This window comes from Rhinopithecus bieti, unplaced genomic scaffold, assembly GCF_001698545.2.
Source record: "Rhinopithecus bieti isolate Rb0 unplaced genomic scaffold, ASM169854v2 scaffold_5260, whole genome shotgun sequence".
NCBI lineage: Eukaryota > Metazoa > Chordata > Mammalia > Primates > Cercopithecidae > Rhinopithecus > Rhinopithecus bieti.
Window position 1 is genome coordinate 5,098,508 of NW_016805896.1, and position 23,473 is coordinate 5,121,980.

At 39.1% G+C, this 23,473-nt stretch overlaps 1 protein-coding gene across 29 annotated transcripts in view; it reads right to left on the bottom strand.

The window, feature by feature from the left end:
* DTNA (dystrobrevin alpha) overlaps positions 1 to 23,473 on the bottom strand; it is a 419,414-nt gene that overhangs the window by 112,929 nt on the left and 283,012 nt on the right. For all 29 annotated transcript variants that reach the window (XR_001886016.1, XR_001886017.1, XR_001886018.1 and 26 more), the window contains exon 4: positions 14,239 to 14,319. Coding sequence is in view for 25 of the 29 variants with exons in the window: in XM_017874046.1 (XP_017729535.1) it covers positions 14,239 to 14,319 (81 nt within the window). In the remaining 4 variants the exon portion in view is untranslated. The remainder of the gene's footprint in view (positions 1 to 14,238; positions 14,320 to 23,473) is intronic.

Below are 23,473 nucleotides of genomic sequence, written 5' to 3' on the forward strand. Positions count from 1 at the left end.
TCTTGTGTACCTTTCGAAATCCTCTTGGCCCTGCCTCTTTCTCCTGCCCCTGCACATGTAACTGGTACCACATAGATTTCAACCAGGTTGATGCAGCTGCAACCGGACAAAGGCTGGCCTCAGGCCCTTTCTGCATACCTCTGATGTCTCAGTACAAACACCTGGAACCTAGCTACCACTCACACATATGCAACCTAGAAGCATGAGGACATTAACTCCTGTAGGTAACCATTGACCAATGCAGGACAGAGCAGCGAGATTAGAACTCCCTCCCTCCTTTTGTCTCCTGAATGGGCAGTTCTGGAGTGCACTGGACAAGGTTTCTTGGAAATTCCTGCACTGTCTATCAGCTTTCCTCCCTTCCTAGTTTCAGTTTGTTCTGTGTTCACTATCCCAGTGAGCTACTTCCATGCAAGCTTTGTCCGGAGGTCCGCTTCCTGGGGAAACAGACTAAACACTGGTCCTAATAAAGTCTCTTGTCTATTCCTGGTTGAATCCTCCCAGAACAATAAATGAGAAGAAAATGATGATTATGACCATGTTTGAAGCAGATTCTGATTCTTGTTTAGTTATATAAATTTTCTCAGTTTGTTTTCACAGCAATATAATATCACTGTTTTATTTAGCACTGTTTAAATTGAAAGATAAAATGCATCATATTTGATTATATCAAAAGGTTGATTATTTTCTGAGAAAGTAAGCTGCTTAGGAATGGTGCCATTACTATCAGTTTTACAGCAGGTTTGCTGGTCCACATACTTTTCTCAATGTTCCAGTGTTTTTCGGTGACAAGGCTTGACAGATATTGTAGGACACCAACTGTCTACTATAACACTTGGATAATATTGGGAAGTTAGAAGGCTCTGTAATTACATGATTTTATCTGGTATTTACCCAAGGGAAGCCACTTAATATCTCTTGTACTATGCTCTTCTCACCTTGAACAAATAGAACTTTATAATTTCTGATAGACAAGGAGATAAAGCAGAAGTCCTAGCCCAACACCATCAATGGTTAAAAATAGCTACAGACAATTTATTTAAATATGTTATAGATATACTTGATTTTGTAACTACCATAATTATAAGTAACCCCTTTTTCCTTCAGAAAATGACATTTGGCTCATGAGATTGACAGGGCAGATATCAGTTTATGCAGCAAAGTATGAGAATGGAATTACTATTTGATAGTAGATCCACTATCCACTGTTTGATACTACCGATCTACAAAATCAGAAGCATTATAATAAATAGAACACATTTGCTAGATTGTAAACTTGAGGTTATTCTATTACTAAATTTGTATACTAAGGAATATTACTATCTAGAATAATTTAAACTAATGGAAAAATCTCATTGCACTTTTCTTCTTATGCTACCCCAGTTAGATTTTTTCCCTTTTAAATGCAAAGATAGTGCCAAGAACAAACATTATCTGATTGACACACTTCTAACTGTTCCTGAGGATAGACTGTTGTTGTTATTATTGGGGGAGGGAGCTTTGAAAAGGGAAGAAAGGGAAAATCCTTTATTGGACAATTCAGGCTTTTAGATTTCTTGCTACTGCTGAACATTTTGAAGATGCTAAAGTACGTTGTACAGACCATGCTGAGCAAAGATTTTGGAAAGGGCCTGGGAAATTAGAGTAAGGGAAAGAAAAATTAAATAAAAACTGGGTTTAGGCCAAGGAAAAAGCTAAGTAAGTTATCAGATAGCTACCTCTAGAATGTGCATATCAGGTTTCTTATGATCATTTACAAGCAGCTTGAAGTGACACTCCAAATCTGAATAATCTCCATGTCCCTCAAGGTACTCAGTAAGTGTCACGCATAGAGTCATTACTCAATAGACATTTTATGAGCCCATCTGCAAATATGGGTCAAATGCATTCTGTGTGCTAGACACTGTGGAGGATGTAAACAGTGATAAGACACAAACCAATTCTTATCATCCTGTCTTGTTTTCCTCAGATTACCTGGTCCTATCTGAAATTGTTGTTTGCTAGAATGCAAGCAACATGAATGTTTTTTCTGTTTTGTTTACTGTTCTGTCTACAGAGCACCTGGCACATGGAAGGTGATCCATACATAGTTGCAGAACAATTTTTAAAAATACTTTCCCACTAACACGGTGAAACCCCGTCTCTATGAAAATACAAAAAAAAAAAAAAAAAAAATTAGCTGGGCATGGTGGTGGGCACCTGTAGTCCCAGCTACTCGGGAGGTTGAGGCAAGAGAATGGCATGAACCCGGGAGGCGGAGCTTGCAGTGAGCCGAGATCATGCTACTGCACTCCTGCCTGGGCAACAGAGCAAGACTCCGTCTCAAACAAACAAACAAACACACACACACACACACAAAAACAAAAAAAACCTTTCCCTATAGAATATAGCTTTTATGTTACAAGTCATTGACAAATAGGATTGTTTTGTAAAGTAATTTTATTTTCACAAACATTTTTTAGGGGTACTGTGAAGGTCACTTAACCATATGCTTGACTTTCAGCCATTTTAGTCTATACCCCAGAGGTTAGTCTATTTGGTGGCCATCACTGAAAACAATGGCTGAGACAACATTTCCAGGATATTAAAAAAATTAATGAGTACAGAATTTTTGTTTGGGATGATGAACAAATTTTGGAAATTGATAGTGATGATGCTTGAACAACATTGTGAATGTATTCAATGCCACTGAACTGTACACTAAAATGGTTAAAATGTTACATACATTTTAACAACTTTTCAAAAGCATTGAATACATTTAACTAGAAAAGATAAAATATGCTATAAAAAGAGTGGAGGCAATCGATGCCACTCTACATTGCACTTAATGTAAGAAAAAATGCAATTGTCTTTTTAAAAGTCTTTTGCCTGAATACATTAGCTGTTGCTGTTTGGATGGTAAATTGGCTTGGGTTTTTTTTTTTATATATATTTGTATTTTTAAGGCTTAATGTAAGCATCCCTCCTCATCTCCTGTAGGAGCTTCTATGTATCAAGCTTTAGAATGATCCTCTTAAGTTCCAGTCGATTCTGAAGTCTCCCAAATAACTTAGGAAAAGAAAACCTCAATCTGCTGCAAGACCCTGCTGCCCCTGTGAAACCTCACAAATCCACAGGGCTTTCTCTGTGAGGGGTTTTGTCACATGGCCTTCTAGTCATGGGTTCAATAGCTAGGCTTCTTAAAGCTACTGTGGTTCCCTCACTAACACAATGATGAGGGTTAAGTGTTTTAGAAGCCTTATGGCAAGAAAAGTCAAAGTTCAGATCATTTAAGAGGAAAACAGACTTAGGGGTTGATGTGGTTTAGTTCTGTGTCCCCAGTCAAGTCTCATCTTGAATTGTAATTCCCACATGTGGAGGGAGGGATCTGTAATACCTACGTGCCAAGGGAGGGAGGCGACTGGATCATGGGGGCAGTTTCCCCCACGCTGTTCTCATAATAGTGAGTGAGTTTTCATGAGAGCTGATGGTTTTATAAGTGTTTGGTAGTTTTTCTCTTGCTCTCTTCTCTTTCCTGCTGCCTTGAGAAGAAGGTCCTTGCTTCCCCTTCACCTTCTGCCATGACTGTAAGTTTCCTGAGGCCTCCCCAGCCATGTGGAACTGTGAGTCAATTAAACCTCTTTCCTTTCTAAATTACCCAGTCTCAGGGAAGTTCTTTATAGCAGTGTGAAAATGAACTAATACTGTGTGAAAATGGACTAATACTGAGCATTGGGGTAAACCTAGAAGAGATCTATAAATATTTTTCATTTCTGAAATACAACTTAATGCCAACACACTAGGTAGACCACCAGTGGTAATTTATTCATTTAAAATTAATAGGTACTGAACCATACACTTTCTTTGACATCATTTTCTTGTTCAAGAGCTTCTCCCCAGTAGTCCCAAAAGGTTAATTTAGTTATTCAGTAAGTAGTTTTTGAACACTTATAATGTTCTAGGTATGGGGGATATGTCAGTACATAAGATATACACTGCTCTTTGCCTTTAAGAAGCCTATACTCAAGTTGGGAAGGTGTAATAAACATAACAACTAAGTAAATTACATAGCATAGCATCTATTATAATGTAATAAATACTTTGGGAAAAACACAAGCAGTAGGACAAGATGGATAGGGGAACTGGAGTGTTAAATAGTGTTGCCAAGGTAGAGAGCTCACTGAGAAGATGACAAGTGAGCAAAGACTTGAGAAAGATGAGGAGGTCCACCATTGAGTTCTCTACAGGAAGAGAGTTCCAGAAGGGAACAGCCAGTGCTAAGGCCCTATGTGGGCACATGCCTGGTATGTTTCCAGTGAAGTAAGGAGGCCAACGGTGGATGGAGCAGAGTAACCAGATAGGAGAGTGGGAGGAGATGAGGGCAGAACAGAAAAATGACTTGAACCTGTGGAGCCAACGGGGCCATTTTCAGGACTATGCTTTTACCATGAGGGAAGTGGGGAGCCACTGCAGGAATCTGAGCAGAGAGGTGACAAGACCTAATTTGGGTTTAGATGTCCCATGGAGATTGACTTCATTTTGTGGTAGAAAATATTCATGTGGGCCAGGCACAGTGACTCATGCCTGTAATCCCAGCACTTTGGGAGGCTGAGGCGGGAGGATCACGAGGTCAGGAGATTGAGACCATCCTGGCTAACTTGGAGAAACCCTGTCTCTAATAAAAATACAAAAGATTAGTAGGGCGCAGTGGCACGTGCCTGTAGTCTCAGCTACTCAGGAGGCTGATGCAGGTGAATCGCTTGAACCTGGGAGGTGGAGGTTGCAGTGAGCTGAGATCGCTCCAATGCACTCCAGTCTGGGTGACAGAACGAGACTGTCTCAAAAAGAAAATGCTCATGTGTTATTTCCCTGTGCAGCTTCTCCATGTTTGGAGGATGTTTTGGGGGTGTTGTTACTCAGAATGGTTGATTTTGACTTCTCTCTCCCACCTTTCTTATCCTGCTCCTTGTCCAGATCCTGCCTTTGGTTCCTTTTTCTCCCTCTACGATGATAAGGGACTTGGAACTTGATATGGGAAAAGCTTTCGATAAACAGTGCTGAACCTCATCAGCTGTGTGAAACAAAGTGTCCACTCCCCTTCTAAACCTACAGGGTTATTCAGTCGCGGTCCTGCTTTGAGTTTTATACAAAGCATATGTCCCAGTGGCTTTTACACATCTGAGCAGTCTTCTTTCTCACAGATGTCACTGGAGTGCAGGTCCATGCTTTACTGTGTATAGCAGAAAGTGCAGGTCCACGCTTTACTGTGTGTAGTTTTTTATGGCTGTGTGGCAAATAACCACAAAGTCGTAATCTTAAAACAAGAATCTTATTAACTCACAGTTCTGTAGTTAAGAAGTTAGGTACAGCATGGCTGGTTCCCTGCTCAGGGTATCGTAAGATTAAATCAAGATGTTGGCTGAACTGAGTTTTCTTTGAGAAACTCTAAGGAAAAAAATACTTTCAAGACATTTGTTAGCACAATTCAGTTCCTTTTGATCATAGGACTGAGGTCCCTGTTCCTTGCTGGCTATGAGCCAGGCGTCTCCCAACATCTAGTGATTCAGCATGTGGCACTTTCCATCTTCAAGCCAGCAATGGTATGACAAATTCATCTGTCCCTTCAAACATCTGATTTTCTCTTCTGCGGCTGCCAGAGAAAACTCTCTGCTTTTAAAGGGCTCATGTGTTTAGTTCAGGCCCACCCAGGTGATCTCCCTATTTTAAGGTTTGTTGCAACTGTGCAATGTAACATAATCTAATCACAGGAGTAAATTCCACTAAATTCTCAGTTCTGGGGATTATTCATGGGATTGCTCAGGGGATAGGAAATTTTAGGAGCCATTTGAGATTGTAATTCAGGTAAAGATGTTTTGGACCAGGCATTTGTAGTCAGCAAGAAAGATGTGGATAGATTTGAGAGATATGTGAAAGTATAACTGATGAGATTTTTATAATTGATTCAATTTGGGTTGAGATAAGAGGTCAAAGATGATGCCCAGATTTATGGCTTGAGAAACTTGATGAGTCTTGGTACCCTGTGGGAGCAACCTCTTTTAAAAGGATTCTCTGAATAAATCTTCCACTTTTCTATTACCAACTTCTATCTCTCTTTTTCTTTATTCTTCAACAAGTGAGAACAATATACTGAAAAAGAAATTTTTATTGCCGAAGAAGTATACTAAAACAAACATGCATTTACGTAAAGTTTTGGTAAGAGAATATGCAAATAGGGATGAATTTCCCAATGATCCACTTTGTACTCACACTGTTCTCCCCATAATCTAGAATAATGCTTGGCATGCAGCAAATGCTCAGTCTCTGTTTGTGGAGTGAATAAATAAATGACTGCTAATAACAACGAATGTTAACAAAACCTCAGTGAAGAGTGAACCAAGGTGACATCAGGAGTGACTTTCTGATGGAATCCCAGGTGTGATTTCTTGGGAGAAGCTGCTCTCCCATCCCTGTCCTCCCTACTGACCTCTGTTTTATTTCAGTGTGTGCTGGAGGCCTGAGATCCCGGGAGCCAGGCATTGGGAGAACCCCTTCTGGATATCCCTTCATTGCTCTGCTGACTGGCTCCAAGCCAAGCAGGCAGTTTCCCAGAAACAAGGCTTGGCAGACAACCAGGGGAAGGTCACTGAATCTTGCCTTGGCACCTGTTAGATAGGGTTGGGAAGCCTGAAACATGTTCCTTTGTATGCATCACTCTTTCCCAACTCACAGGAGCATTTTAAGATGATGGTTTTTCCTCAGTTGTGAAAGTAAAAGTGTTTACTTGGCACAGATTCCATGTATAATGCAGAAGCAGAAGAAAGGGAAGGAAGTCATTGTGCGTTACATCCAGATGCCTAGAAACGAGACTACAGGTGTGGCTTAGTTCACAGGTTATGCAGTGGTAGCAGCTTAAGCAAAGCTTCCAGCATTCTCTAAAACAAAAGTCTACTAACAAGAAAACAAAACCCTGTATTTTTAAGATCTTAAAAACAATTAACAGGAAGAAGTAGCTTTAATTAAACCCATATCATAACCATCAGGACTTTAAAATCATTGCTTTTGTCATCCAGAGGTTTACTCTGATTAAGGGGAAATAATTTTGCCATAGGTCCAGGGTGCCAGAGAGGAGCAGTTTTTCCATTGTCCTATTACATAAGCATCTTTAATAGGTTTGTTTATATTCCACTGCCACCACCAACTTTCCCACAGGGAATTTTTGGGAACACTGCAGTCTAGCACAATGCACCTTCCTTTATTCTAAACAAGTGTCCAGAATGATTCAACATCAGGGATGAAAATATGCAGTAAAAACATTTGCAACAATACAAAGATAATTGTGCTCCAAAGGTTAGTCATCTGCAGTTTATCTCCCCAACTGTGAATATTCCTGCTTTTCCTGCTGGCCTCCTTGACTAGGGAGAATCCTCTGATCCTTCTCCTTTAAATACAGTTCTTTCTCTGGTTCGATTTCTCTTGCCTGGGTTTCCGACATTAAACTTTATTTTTACATCCAAGATTTTATACATCGTTATCTGAGAAACACAAGAGTCTATGTTCTTGAGCAGTGTGGTCGATTTCTGGTGCGTGGTGTCACATACTTTCTCCTACTTATTCAAACATAAATCCAGGGGCTGCTGTGAAGGGATTTTGCAGATGATATTATGATCCCAAATTAGTTGACCTTAAAACATGGAGATCATCTGAGTGGGCCTGATATAAACACGCGCATCACTGAAAAGCAAAGAGTATTCTCTGGCTAGTCATAAATGGGGAAGTCAGAGAGGACACACTAGCTGGGCTGGAAGAACACAAACTCCCATGCCCTGAGCAGCCGACAGGGGCCATGGGGCAAGGAATAAGGGAGGCTCTAGGAACTGAAGATAGTCTCCAGCTGACAGCCAGCAAGGAAACAGGGCCCCAATCCTACAACCACAAGAAAATAACATTTTCCCACAACGAATGCACTTAGAAGAGAACCCTGACCCCAACATGAGAACCACAAACCCAACCAGTACTTTGATTTTAGTTGTGTGTAAAGCTAAGCCGAAAATCCAGCCATGCTGCATTGGATTTCTGACCTACAAAAACTGTAAGATAATAAATGTGTGCTTCTTTAAGCTGCTAAATTTATGGTAATTTGTTACCCAAGAATAGAAAATTCATAGTGGCAGCTACAAATCCACATATTTAAACATGAAGCAGGGAAGAGGAATATATTGATACACTAACTGGAAGAAAAATGAGTGGGATATTACTATTTACTACTAAAAACATAGCTCAAGGCTACTCCTGCCACAAAAGACAAGTGTTCTTCTATTCACCTGACTGGTGAGAAATGAATCCAGTGGAGCATATTCATTCATTCACAGAATATTGATTCAGGACCGACTAGTTATATGGGACTCACTTGGATTACTTTTATGGTGATCGAGAAACATTTAGGTAAACAGGTAACTGCATTTTTTTTGGTTCACAAGAAATTTGAAAATAAACTTAGAGACAATAACATAGAAAAAGTAGGTGTTCTAATAACATATCTGAATGAAGGATACCTTTAAAATACTTCAATTTCTAGAAAAAGAGTATGCTGAGAAACTCTGACAGCCCAGATACAATTATAGACCTTTTCTCCTCTTTGCCTTTTAAACAAAATTTTAATTAAATTTTAATTGATATGACTAACAGAAAGAAAATTCAGGCTGTAACCAATAGGGCTAAAAGATGGTGCAATGTTAGCTGTGGGTGTAGAATAGAGTGTTCCCTTGCCTTCTGAATTTTGTTCCTACTATTAAACAGGAGGGATTAGATATTTCTGATTTATTTTCTCTTGTTGTCCTTTGTTGTTCATGAATCTAGGGCTGTCTTTGATTGACTCCAAAGTAATTTCTGAAAAAAAAAGATCTGCTGACATTACAGGGTATCTGGATCATTAACCACGTCAATGCTGACCAAGGAAATAATGTTCTAGTAGAAACATCTATTTGTCTAAAATAAAGGCTGAGATGATGCCATTTTACATATCCTTATAAGAGTTTATGGGGTATTAATTTTTGTGGAAAGTTAACAAAAAATCTGGAAGCTAAAGAGAAGACTATTGATTAAAAAGGATTTAAAATATTATTTGTATTCTTTGTTCTGCTCTATTCCTTCTAGAATATAAAATAATCAACTTAGTGTCCCCTAATTTTTTAGAAACACTCATTATTTTATTCTGTTAGAGAATGTGCCAGTTACATCATGGGGAAGGTATGGCAGGGTACAAAGATAAATGGTAAGGGGAAGAAGCGATTTGGAAAGGAGAACCCTTTGACTTAAAAAAAAAGATGGGTTTTACAAGTGTCTTTTTTTTTTTTTGAGACAGAGTCTTGCTCTGTCGCCCAGGCTGGAGTGCAGTGGTGCAATCTCGGCTCACTGCAAGCTCCACCTCCCCGGGTTCACGCCATTCTCCTGCCTCAGCCTCCCGAGTAGCTGGGACTACAGGCACCTGCCAGCACGCCTGGCTAATTTTTTGTATTTTTAGTACAGACGAGGTATCACCGTGTTAGCCAGGATGGTCTCGATCTCCTGACCTCGTGATCCACCCACCTCAGCCTCCCAAAGTGCTGGGATTACAGGCGTGAGCCGCCACACACAGCCTTACAAGTGTCTTTTACAGCAGGGATTGGTCAACATTCTTTTTGAGGACCAAGAGACAAAATCAGGGATATTATATCAGTACATATATAACAAGAGAGAAAAAGAATTTACACAACATTTTTGCTGAAGTTAAATATCCAATAATTGAGTACATTAAGAAAATACTGGCCTATCAATGAGAAGAATGTAATTCTTCTTGGGAGTATACATTTTTAAAAATTGGGGTTACAAGTTAGTGTTCCATTATCGAATCGATTACAAATATTCATCTGTAAAATCCATTAGTTCATTCTCTATAAAAAAGTAGGTTCTGGGCCTCATTTAGTTCATGGGTGACAGTGGCCTCTTGTTCAGAGTCCTTTTAGAACCCTGGGAACTGATTATTCTTGGCATAAATTAGGAATTGAATAGAAGAAAATAAACATGAATGTCAGTGATAGGAACCAGTTGTCCATATGGAAAATCATAAACAAAGCAGGCAAGCGCTGTGGGGAAGGAACTATAGGGAATTAACCAACATTTATGAAATTTGGATTTAGATAATAGATTAAAAAAGAAATCTCCTGAAAACCTACACAGTCTGTGCTTTATCCAGATAATATTCATCTTTTCCTAGGTGATAGCTTTACAAGAGCCAGTTTTTGTTTTTTCCTCCTTTATGTAGTTTTAATACTTAGTTTTGTTAGTATATGCAATGAATTTTAAATAAGGTATGGACCTAAAAGTAAACAATCTATTTTCATTGAAGATCCATTGATTTCTATGAAGTAAATACTATAATAAGTTTCTGCTCGTTTTAATGTTTGTGTCCCCACCAAATTCTCATGTTGAAACTTAGTCCCTTAATGCGATGGTATTACCAGGTGGGGCCTTTTAGCAGGTGATCGGGACTTGAGGGCAGAGCTTTCATGATGGGGATTAGTGCCCTTATAAAAGAGGCCCCAGGCCAGGCGCGGTGGCTCATGCCTGTAATTCCAGCACTTTGGGAGGCCAAGGTGGGCAGATCACCTGAGGTCAGGAGTTCAAGACCAGCCTGACCAACATGGTGAAACCCTGTCTCTACTAAAAATGCAAAATTAGCCAGGCGTGGTGGTGCATGCCTGTAATTCCAGCTACTCGGGAGGCTGAGGCAGGAGAATCACTTGAACCTGGGAGGTGGAGGTTGCAGTGAGCTGAGATTGTACCATTGCACTCTAGCCTGGGCAACAAGAGCGAAACTCTGTCAAAAAAAAAAAAAAAAAAAAAGCCCCAGAGGGCTGCCTTGCTTCTTCCACCATGGGAGGACACAGTGAGAAGGGGCCACCTATGAACCAGAAGGCTCCTTTCCCTAGATACCAAATCTGTCAGTGCCTTGATTTTGGATTTTCTAGTCTCCAGAATTATAAGAAATAAATCTTGTTTATAAGCCACCCAGTTTATGGTATTTTTGTTAGAGCAGCCCAAACATAATAAGATACTTTCCAATAAAAAAAAGCACTTACAAATATGCTACCTACATTTTGTTTCTTATTTCTTTTATTGTAGAGTAAAACTCCATTATAAGGTATCATAATCTATTGTGGGTTAGGTTTACTGCAAACTAAAATTACTTTCCTCTAATCAGTCATATATTCAATGTTGACTAATGTTATGTCATGTAAACATCGCTGCTTCCGGTTGGCTAACTTTCTAGAAGGAAGGTTTCAACTTTGATTAAGATAAGCCAAGATCAATTATGTAAGCATTTTACAAATACCTCTGAATATCACAACTGTTGTATTTATTGTTAGAAAGGAAAACTCTGCAAAGACATATAGTACTTGCATGTCATGCCTCTGATCAGGGTAGAAACAATTTTTAAAAGCTTACTTTAGCAAAGCATTCACAATATGCTTGTTTTTCTTCCTTGGACCTTAACTTTGTCTAACTTTTGTAGAGCGTAATGTATTTTCTTATCCTGAAATACAGGAATTTTATAAGGTACATTGTAAAACAAATAAGACTTTCCTGATATCTCCTTCTCTAGGAAAGTCCTACCATGGACCCTCATCCCCAACAAGTCAGGGCACTGACTCCCTGAAGCTCTCACATACCACGTACGTATTTCTATCATTATCTTTCTACATGGTTTTATAAATCTTAAAAGTCCACATGCTCAGTTAGATTTTGAGCAACTTGAAGGCAGGGATTACATGTCATTCATCATCATACTATCCTTGGTACCTAGCACAATATCAAACATAGCAGGAGCTCATTATACATTTACTGAATGAAGAGGTCAATGAATGGACACACTGAAGGGCCACTGGACAGGTATAAGCTTCTATTTTCACCCAGGGATGGATTAGCATCCTCACTTCTTCCCTACTGTTTTTCAAGAAATTCCAAGACAATTCTGGATGCAGGATAAGGATGTGGACCAGAAAAGTACAGAAAGAGGAAAAGAAAATGCCCAAGAATGAGAAAGGGTCTTTCTCAGAGAGCAGGAGGCATGGGATAAGGCCTGTGGACCACAATTGGGGACAACACAGTGTCTACCTTAATGTTGAGTGCAGTGTTGCCAAGTCCCTGATTCCCTGAGCCCTTCCCTTCCCTTCCTTTCACTTCCTTTCCCTTCCTTTCCTTTTCCTTTCTTTCTTTTCTTTGTTTTCCTTTTTTGCTTTTTCTGGGGGTTCCTTCTTACCATTTTGTAGTCTTTTATTGGAAATCTCTAGCTCTCCTGAAAGGAGCCTCAGCAAGGCTCTGCTTGGCAAAGCTCTAAGGAGGACAGAGCTCCTACCACTTACCCTCTGCCTTCCCCTCCAATTTTGAAGCCATTGTAGTGGTAATACATGATAAGAACGTGGGACAATCACATCCCTTTTAATTGCTGAAAACACGGAGATTCTTCTTTTGTTTTAATCTGGGTGATGTGTTTGAGGGGAAGAGGAAACTTCTTCTGTGGGAACATTTTCCTTGGCCCCTAACACCAGCACTGGAAATGGCTTTATTGACTCGTTAGGACTACAAATACACAAGAAATTCTTTCAACATCTGTAATACTTTTCTCACTACTCATTTTAGATTGCTTTAGCTTCCTGTGAGGAGTCAAAACACATATGTGATGTGTGACCAATGCTATGGTTTGAATGTTTGTCCCTTCTGAAACTCGTGTTGAAACTTAATCCCCAATGAGGCAGTGTTGAGAGGTGTGGCTTTTAAGAGGTGATTGGTCATGCGGGCTCTGTCCTTATGAATGTATTAATCCACTCATGGATTAATAGGTAATCACAAGAGTGAGGCTGCTGGCCTTATAAGAAGGGGAAGAGAGACCTGAGTTAGCATGCTCAGCCTCCTTGCTCTGTGTGCCCTGCACCATCTTGAGACTCTGCAGAGAATCCCAGTAGTAAGAAGACTCTCACCAGAGGCAGCCCCTTGACCTTGGACTTCTGAGTCACCATAACTGTAAGAAATAAATTCCTTTTCTTTATAAATTGCAAAGTTTCAAGTATTCTGTTATAAGCAACAGAAAATGAAAATAAGACAGCCAACTTATATTTTTCTTCTAACCTCTCCTTCCCCAAACTTCAGTCCCATTTTTAGCCATTGGGGCTGGGGAATAAGATATAGATGAGAACTTGAGGAATAGATGCATACTTTGCATCTTCACAGTCATGATTAGCTGTAAGCCTAGAAGCCTGGGGCTGAGGTGGCCTGCCCAGGGTCCTAGGAAACACCTGCTAGAGACTCTGAGAGGGTAGACATGGGGAGACACCTGGTTTCTACCTTTACCGTGAGTCTAATGACCATGCCAGTTATAGTAGAATTATGTGTGTGTATCAGGAGAACATTACGGTTTTCATTTTTAAGAATTCATCCAGTATTAATTAAAAAATGAGACATTATTAATTTTATAAGTTTTTTTAAAAGAAAATAATAAGTTCTTACATATGAACTATGAATCAATATTTTTTTCCAAGAGAAAATGGATATGGTAATACAATGGAGGTGTTGGCCCAGCAGAGAATAAGACTGCTCATTGTGACTAGTGATCTAGCTTACTGCTTACATTTTTACATTTGAAAAAAAACTGGAGCGAGTTCCTTTGCTTCTTTAAGTATTGTCTCTTTTCTTATTTTTGTCTGATGTACACAAATGTAGTTAAAACTCTGACACAAAGGGCTAATTTTGCTCTTTCAGAAAAAAAAACTTAAATGTTTTCCAAAAGCTTTAAAATATTTTCCTGTCCTTGTAAAAGAAAATACAAATATAAGGGGGATTTAGTGTTTGATATTTTATAAAGTTCTTGGAAACCATTTTGATGGCACTGCATTTATGATACCAAGGTTAGAGAAAAGAAGAAAAACATCCATCCAGATTTAAACCATTCCAAGGTCAGAATTATATTGTTTTTGTATCCAGAGGTTCATCCTTTTAGTATGAATTAAACAGTTCATATGCTTTAGTATTTAAGCATAATTCAGATTTCAAGGCTACTTAGGAGTCATCTCTACCATTTGTACAGCATAATACCCCTTTTATTGTTGTGTAAACATATATGAGTATTATCAATATTTGTAAGATAATGTAGTTTAATAAACTTAGTACCGAACGTAAACTCTAGGATTCTTGATGGTAATTAGTCCAATCAACTGGCATACTTACAATTGCATTTCTTCTGAACAAACCTAAGCTTGCATGCTGTTCTGTAGGTGGAGAGTCGGATGCGATCCAGATCTTGAGCCCCTAGTCCGGGGAAAAAGGACACATATGGTATGCCATGTGCACAGAAAGAAATTTACAATGTTTACAAATAAAACAACTGCCGATATGATCCTTACACCTAATTTTATTTTTATTAGAATATAAATATAACTTTAAGAATTGAACAGGTCTATCCTATTCAAGGACAGGTTCCTCAGGTTCTAGGGAAAAAGAGCACACACATGTAATCAACATTGGAGATCAGGTTGTAAACCATATTCATGGATCAAGAAACACAATGTCATCCCTGTTGTGTCCACCACTTCTGAGAACAATCTGCTCAAGCTGTGACCTACAGTGAAACAGCTAGATGATATATATACTATCATCAAATAAGCATTTAAAGTGCATTGCTATTGGTCATTAGAACCTGGCTGTTAGGTGACCATGTACTAACTGTTGAGCATCTTCTCTGTGTGCCCTTAGGCCAACTGCTTTTAGAGCTTCAATTTTCTCACTTGGAAGATGGGGATGATGATAATAATAGTACTTATTTCACAGGACTGTTGTAAGGATAAATGAGTGAATATACCTAAAGCACTTAAACACTGTCTGGCACACAGTAAATGCTGCATAAGTATTCATTTTTATTACTAATAACTTTCTTGTGATCCTTCCTGTCACTCTCAGAGGAAGACATGCCTGTCTAAAACAACCTCTACCTTTTCTTTTATTGTGGCTTCCAGTTCCTTCCTAACTTGGAGCATATTCACTGTATTCTTAAACTACTTTCTTTATTCCACTCTTCCACTTAGGAGTCCAGCATGGCTCCTGATGCACAGAACATCAGGTCTAAAAGCTCCGCTCAGAATCCAAGCTTGTCTGCAGGTTCTTTCCAGCTTACCTACCTAAGGACATTGCCCACTACTTTCTACCACAGAATCTCTCCTAGGTAGGCTTGGTCAGTCTCGTCTCAATACCCTGCAGATGGGCTGCTTGTTACATCAAGACCTGAGCTCCTAGTATTCCTCCCATCCTCCTTTGAATGAGTTAATCTCTAGACTGTGTCTAGAACACATTAGACTTTCAATAAAAGTCTGCTTTTCTCAGTTTCTACATACTTGTTTTTTCTAAGCCCATGATTGTGGTTCATAACAGATATAAAAGCATGTATTGAACTTTTATCTTTACCAGTCGTATACTAATAAAATGTGCTATGTGAATCCTTTAGAGTAAAACAGAATAGCAAGTAAATGAACTATCCTGGAAGCAATGCTATTAGAAGGCCAATTAAGTGCTTTCCCAGTGGAACTCAGGATGAATCAGCAAGTGTCCCTCACTAGGGGATTTAGCATTTCCTCAGCTCAAACCGGTATCTTCAGATTCACTGAAAGTGTTGCCAATAGTGCTATTACTTTGTGGTTTTATCAAGAAGATCATTAAATGGTCACTCTTAATAAAGCTTATTATTTGACAAACAGGCTTAGCGACACTGAGCACTTGAGGGATTAAAGAGATGGGGAACTCTCCTCACCCACTGCAGGAATTCCCTTAGAAATGTTCTCAAGAGGCCGGGCGTGGTGGCTCAAGCCTGTAATCCCAGCACTTTGGGAGGCCGAGATGGGTGGATCACGAGGTCAGGAGATCGAGACCATCCTGGCTAACACGGTGAAACCCCGTCTCTATTAAAAAAATACAAAAAACTAGCCGGGCGAGGTGGCGGGCGCCTGTAGTCCCAGCTACTTGGGAGTCTGAGGCAGGAGAATGGCGTGAACCCAGGAGGTGGAGCTTGCAGTAACCCAGGACCCCACCCCGGCACTTCACCCGGGGCTACAGGTTAAGACCCCGTCTAAAAAAAAAAAAAAAAAAGAAATGTTCTCAAGAGATGAACATTTAGCCAATGGCCATGTAGGATTATTTCCAATGATAGAGAAGATTATTACTTATGAAAATAAATGAACTTTAAAGCAAGTAAACTTTGATTCTGTCACTTCCCAGTTGTGTGAGTTTCACCAAGTTTTTCCATGGCATCTCAATTTCCTCATGGATAAAACGAAATAAAAATATCAACTTTACTGGCTGGTAATAGACAGATATAAAGTCTTGACTTCTGCACTGGGAACATAATGACCACTTAACAGTAAATGGGCCATTTCTGAACAAAAATATGTGATAGAAGTGTCTTTTGTATGTTTGAGCTTTGATTTGCCTCTTGTAACTTCAACCTATTTGATCTGGTTTCCCCTGGAGTCACATACTCTTTCCCCCTGCCACTTGAGAATTCATTTCTCAAATATTGCAAAGCAGCTACATTATCATTATTAGTGTCTTCATTACCATCTGAAAATTATGTGCAAAAGTTCTTGTCATCATGGACTTTAAAATTTAGCTGGGCAGGTAGCTTCTCCTTGGCTTTTTTAGGGTAAAAGATGTTCAACTCCACGGCCATTTCAGGTATAGTGTTTATCTGTTTGGCATCCAGTAGGGCTTCAATTCATGGCAGTTGTTATTATTACTTTCATTATGATCAAGCATGGTTTGAGACCCCTAAACATTCTAGTCACCCTGTTCTGTGACTGGCTAAAATCTCTGTAAAATTAGGTGTCCAAAATTAATCCCAATAGCGATTGCTTTACCTGTATAGAATATACAGAAAGCAATTATTACTACCTTTGATAAGGACTCCTAACTAATGTGATCTTTTTGAAAAAATAGATGGCTCATTATGCCACTTTCATTAAGTTTGAAGTTAATTAAACTACTTTTAAAAATCATATGCACTTCTATATAAGTCAAATCTTTTCTATTTGCTATTTAAATGCCTATTTTGGAGCTAAGGGTAGGACTTCGTATGTATCTGGTTAGTTACTTTTAAAATTTAGTTCGTATTTTGAACTTTTCTGAATCTTTTAAAATTCTTCAGTTGTCACTGGAACTTCAAAAATCTTTCCTAGTTTCATGCCCTCTGTAAATCTGAGACACTCATGTGGGGAATGAGCTCTCTAGGGTGCCTGATAACCAGAGACAGAGAGACTATCAGAAATACCTGAATGCTAAATCTGCCTTTGCTCCCAGATGAGGATGTACTTTTATTGATGCTAAGTTTGGCTCAGCAATCAGGAGAGTCTCAGTATCTGTAAATAATCACTTAAAAGAAAACATTAGGGGCACAGATTATTTGTGTAAGTTCTTCAAGCATAATGATTTAAGCTCCAGATGAAAAAAGGTTTGTGATGTGGTACATAGTTAAGTTTCTCAGTTTCCGCAAGACCTTACCCTCTGAGCACAGTAACCCTGGCACCTCTGCACTTTCCTCTGATGGAAGTCCTGGGGGAAATATGGCAAAGGTGCACTTCTCCAGGATGCAGTAAAGAAGGATGTGGAGATGCTGCTTTGGGCCTGAAGTGCACTGACTGCTCTCTACTGTCCTATCACTATTGGACTTAACTGACCCTGTGTTTTGTTCAAGAATCAGGAAGAGGTCTGTAGGTCTATAAATGTTGTATAAATTCTTCCTGGTTGATGATGTAAGCCCTGAATATTAAAAGGGATGTGGTGAACAATAAAATTTAGTGTGTCAGATATAGCAGCACACAACCATGCACAATCAATGTATGTGTTAACTGCAGGATCCATCCAGAAAGGAAACAGAAGAAGCTGGGCTGAGATATGACACATAGCCTCTTACTCTGTTTATCTGCCTTGTCAAAATAAATTTTTTTTCTCTGCCCCAACAAACCATGAACTTAACCCAGTTTTACATGTGTGGTCTTTTCTTGAAAGTTTATAAACCCTCAAACCTACTTGTGATTAGTTGTGTGACTTCTGTGTCTTCATTTGAATCACTGATTAAAACCAAGGACCAGAACAGGGCCACAAACAGAGCCTTCCAGGATACTAATAGAAGCCTTCCTCCAAGTTGATAGACCCATTAGTTGTGGCTTTAGACATGGTCATGACATTTCCTACAAATTTACCTAATTGTATTGTGACCCAGTCCACAATTCCCCAACACATGCACAGTCTAAGAGTTTTTGTGAATATTTTGCTGAAATTAACGTTAATTTTTATCAGATGGTATTTTCCTGATCTAGCAGTCTGGTAATCTCATTAAAAGTGTTATTAGCTGACTTAATTTATTTATTAAAAGTTGGAATTTAAATAAATGAGTAAAGAAATAAAATCAGCAGAGCAATCTTTGCTTTTAGCATGTTGACATGTCTAGAATTACCACTATATTTTGGCCAAGATCTAGAAAAACATCCATTTCATTACGAAACTTATAACCAGTTTATACCCTAAATGCCAAAGAATCTATACTTTTTCTTTTTAATAAAAAAGTACAGAATTTTCCCATCACATTTTTTTCAATGTAGTCTTCATTATTTTTCAAAATAATGGATAGTGGTTGTTTTCTGAATTGTATCACTGGGATATAATTCTTTAAATCTGGAGATTCCACTCATTTAAGTGATTTCTTAGTTTTGCTTCATAGTAACACAGTGGGGGATGACATACATAATTAAGGGTTGAGATAAATACTATTTTCTCTACTTCTACATATATTTGAAACTTTTCATAGTAAGAAAAACTAAAACAAATTTATTTAAAGCAACTTAGTGCTCTTGCACCATCTCCTCAAGCCTCTTGTACCCATGTCATAGTTGGAAGGAAGTAATAAATATGACAACAAAGACACAGTTAAACTCTGATTGTTTGCACTGTTATCAGCAGCTTATATAAAAAATTGGGTGATTTTTTTCCTTTCTTCAGCCCTTTTTAAAAAGATTCTCTTTCTTCCCTTCTCCCTCTATCCCTGCTTCCCTCTCTCCCTCCATCTTGCTCCCTTCTTTCCTTCCACGTTTTCCCTACCCATTCATTCGTTCATTCAACCAATCAATCAACCAACAAATCAACCAACCAGTCTTACCTAATGTTTGGTTTTAGCTTTTGCACTCTGAACATTTTCACACAGTTTTTGTATGTTTTGCCTTCTATATTTTGAAAGCTTGTTATAAAACCTTCTATTAATATATAGCCATTTGATTCTTAAATATCTCATTCATTTAAAAGTTTTGCTAAACATATATTTACAGAATAAAAATGAAGCCTATGATGAACCTGATGCCTGAACTCTGCCACACTTTATCACTGGCTGTGTGTGTGTGTGTGTGAAGGAGGGAGGGAGAGAAAGAGATACTGAAGGAGAGAGAGACAGAGAGAGAGAGAGAGATACTGAGAGGAAGGTTAAGGAGTTTGGGGGTGAAAAATAATTGCTACCTTAGGTAGCTGAATGGGATAGAGTCTCCCTCACTGAGCTAAGTAAGGTACAAACAGGGAGGAATAGGTTTGTTGATGGGTGAAGACAGTTTTGGGCTAAAGAGTTTGAGTTGCTGGTAAGATGTCCAAGTGGAGATATCCATAGGACAGTTGGATATAAGGATTAGTGCTTTAGTATATTCCAAAATTATCAATAAGCACACAAAATGTAGTAGTGTGCTCCACTGGACCAAGACTGAAATATTTTACCAACAGGAGACTCTGCACAAGTAGGGCTATTCTATATTTCTAGTGACAAAATGAGGCACAAACTTGGGAATCGGAGTGTCCTCCTCGCTTCTGAACTGTGCCCAGCTGCTTGGCAGTTGTTAAAAGACCGCGTGGCTTTGGGAACACTAGAAGGCAGCCGTCTTGGCAGGGATGATAGGTATTTTTGTGATGGGCACTATTAGTGGAGTGACAATGAGCCCTCCTCAAGCTGCTTCATTAGAAGAAGACTTGACAACAAGTAGGCAAGGCTGGAAGGGAAGTTTAGTTTATGTGCTGACTATTTTGGATAAGCTGGCTCATGAGAAATGGGAGGTTGTTTTGGGGGACTCTGAACACTCAAGAGTCATAGCAATAAACGTAAAGACTTGAGAGAGAGACAAATTGTATATGGAGAAAACTGGTCAAGAAGAAAACTTTAAATTCTCTGACTTCAGTGTCTAGAGGGTACTAAGAGACAGAAAGAGAGAAGTAGAGGAGACAGAAAAAGCAGGAGACTAGGTTAGGATGGTGACATAGAATTTCTGAGGTGGCGATCCATGGTGTTAGTATCTTAAAGAGATTGAGAAGCATAAGAAATGAAGAAGCGGGTGAAAACAGTCACCATATCCATGATAACCTAGGGGGGCGGAGTCATTCATGTCATTTTCTGAATTTTGAGATTGGTGTTCTTAAATTCATAGTGTGCATTTCAAAATCATGCCCTAGGTTCCTTTCCAGTCGTGCATGTGTTGACTCCAGCCAACACTCTCAAGAACGGCCTGCTTTCAAATAATTCAACAGTACTTAGGCCGGGCACAGTGGCTCACGCGGGAATTCCAGCACTTTGGGAGGACGAGGTGGGTGGATCACTTAAGGTCAGAAGTTTGAGACCAGCCTGACCAAGCATGGTGAAACCCAGGGCGTCTCTCCTAAAAATACTAAAAGTAGCCGGGCATGGTGGTGCACCTGTAGTCCTAGCTACTCGGGAGGCTGAGGCACAAGAATTGCTTGAACCGGGGAGGCGGAGGTTGCAGTGAGCCGAGATCACGTCACTGCACTCCAGCCTGGGCGACAGAGTGAAACTGTGTCTCAAAACATACACAAAACAAAAGCCAAAACAGTATTTGTTGAGTAGTTTCATTTCCCTCCCTTTGATTTCAGGTCCCGCTTCTGCTGAGAGACCAGTGGCATCACTCTCATTTCTCCCCAAGACCTTCCTTACCTTGTTAGGCAGACTTCCATGTTCCCAAAGAGTGTTTTCCAATCACGTCCCTTCCATTAAAACCTACCCATCCTACCCAAGCCCCATCGGCTTTTAAACAAGCATTGATTCAGCATCTAAGGTGAATGATTTGAAGGTACATGTCCTAGGTCTGTCCCTAAAAAGGAGTTCACAGCAGTGAGTGGTATGGACATGTTCACGACTACCATAAAAGGCTAAGTAAATGTGCTCTGAGAGTAGAAAAACAGAAAAGGAGAGTTTAATTCCAAGAACAAATAATTTTTTCTGTTAAAAGTCGGTCTGATAAACTTACTTGAGCTGCTAAACTTATTTGATGGCTGAAAAAGCCAAGGTGAGGATGACGTTTATATATCTATATTTTTTTTCTGAGACAGAGTCTTGCTCTGTTACCCAGGCTGGAGTGCAGTGGCGCAATCTCGGCTCACTGCAAGTTTCACCTCCCGGGTTCCCGCCATTCTCCTGCCTCAGCCTCCCAGGTAGCTGGGACTACAGGCGCCGGCCACCACACCCAGCTAATTTTTTTTTTTTTTGTATTTTCAGTAGAGAGATAGGGTTTCACCATGTTAGCCAGGATGGTCTCGATCTCCTGACCTCGTGATCCACCTGCCTTGGCCTCCCAAAGTGCTGGGATTACAGGAGTGAGCCACCGCGCCCAGCCAATGACGTTTATACTTAACTAGATGGTTTTTATTTTTTTCAGCTGTAATCCAAGGTAGTAAGCAAACTGATAATTAGGGCATTATTGTGAAGACAATATTTGGTTAAGGGAGAACTTGTACAGAATTTCTTAAATCAAAGTAGGTGATCACCCAATTTTTTATATAAAGCTATTATTTCTGCTTGTTTTTTAGTCTATGCTTCTCTTAATTTCATTTCTTTGCTGTTTCTTCCTGCTTCTGCTGCTTATAGTAATGAGCTAAGAGTGAATGTTTAACACATATGTGCTGCAATCACCTGAATTTACCAAACTTTCTTATCAATTTTTGTTACCAATTGCTGTTCCTTACCTTTGCTAAGACCAAGACCTCCTCAACTTGCCTGACTTTAGATAGACTTCTTCCTTCCTCTAGGCTTCTGACCTCTGTTTTCTTACAGCATTTACTTTAGAAAACTTTTCATTGTAAATTCTTTCTCTGTCCCTTTGAGATGTAAATATCTTGCCAAGTTTACAACCCAGGAATGTCTTTCTCAAGAATGTGGGTGCCAGCCCTTTGAAATATAATCATTGAAGGAGATATCACCTCTATCTCCAAGTCTTATCGGGAGGGTAGAAGCCTAACTGTTAAATGTGACAATTAGCAAACAGATGGCCTAACCACATTGACCAATCTCCTCCCTGAAGTCCTCCAGTATTTTTCCCCAGTGCTTAAAAGTCCTTCCTGCCTTTTGTTCCAGGGAAGTTGAGTTCAGTCTTTCTTCCCTGTTGCAACAGTCTTGGATAAAAGTCTTCCCTGCCTGTTTAACTCTGTCCATGACAACTTTTCTTTCACATTTGCAATTTCTAAAGCAAAGAATCTCATTGGCACTTTCTTTTGTTGTTTTTTCTTTAAATATTTCTATATAATACTTAGATGAGAAGAGTTACAAGTCTAGTCCTTTTTGCTCCCTGTCTACAAAGCACAGGTTCCTAGAAGTTACTTTTCGAATCTTGATGTCAGTCTTCTCTGATAAGGGTTTCCTTTCCTTTCTTTGGTGTGCTGCTGATACAGCTGGAATACCCATATATTTTTCAACCATTTAACACATTCTCAATGATATTACCTTTCTCTTTTGTATGACAGTCTACATGTCAAAATCAATTGCTCCCTTTGAAACCAGCCAATTGTTTTATCCAGCAGAATCCTACTTATTGTGGATGTGTCATACTTAGTGCTGATATAAACATGTTGCTCAAACTAATGAATTGTTAAGGTCAGACGTGTTTAGCTGTTTATGCCAACATTTGATTTGGAACACCCAGGGAGGAAAGATACATATTTGTTTGGCTTGTTTATCTATTCTGACAATTAATCACAAGAACTCATAGAACTAATATCACAAGAACTCATAGAACTAATAAAGCTGCAAGACATCACTGTAATGTTTCTATGAAAAGATAAAGTTATAATTTGGGAACTGAATGCACGATTTTCCTAAGTCTCTGACACTTGAAGAAAAATTTAGAGTTGTCTTATTTCTATGTCTCTAAAAACCATATCGAGCTTTCTTTGAGTTGGGCAATTTTAATTTAATAAACATTTGTAACGTATGTATTTGTCTGAGCCAGGCACTATATCAGGTTCAGAAAGCATTGGGATACGTAAACTCAAAAAAGGATTTACAAAATCGTTAAACAAGCATACTTTTATAGTTCTTACAGTGTGCTGTCTGATACAGTCTTTTTTTTTTTTTTTTTTTTTTTTTTTTTTTTTTTTTTTTTTTTTT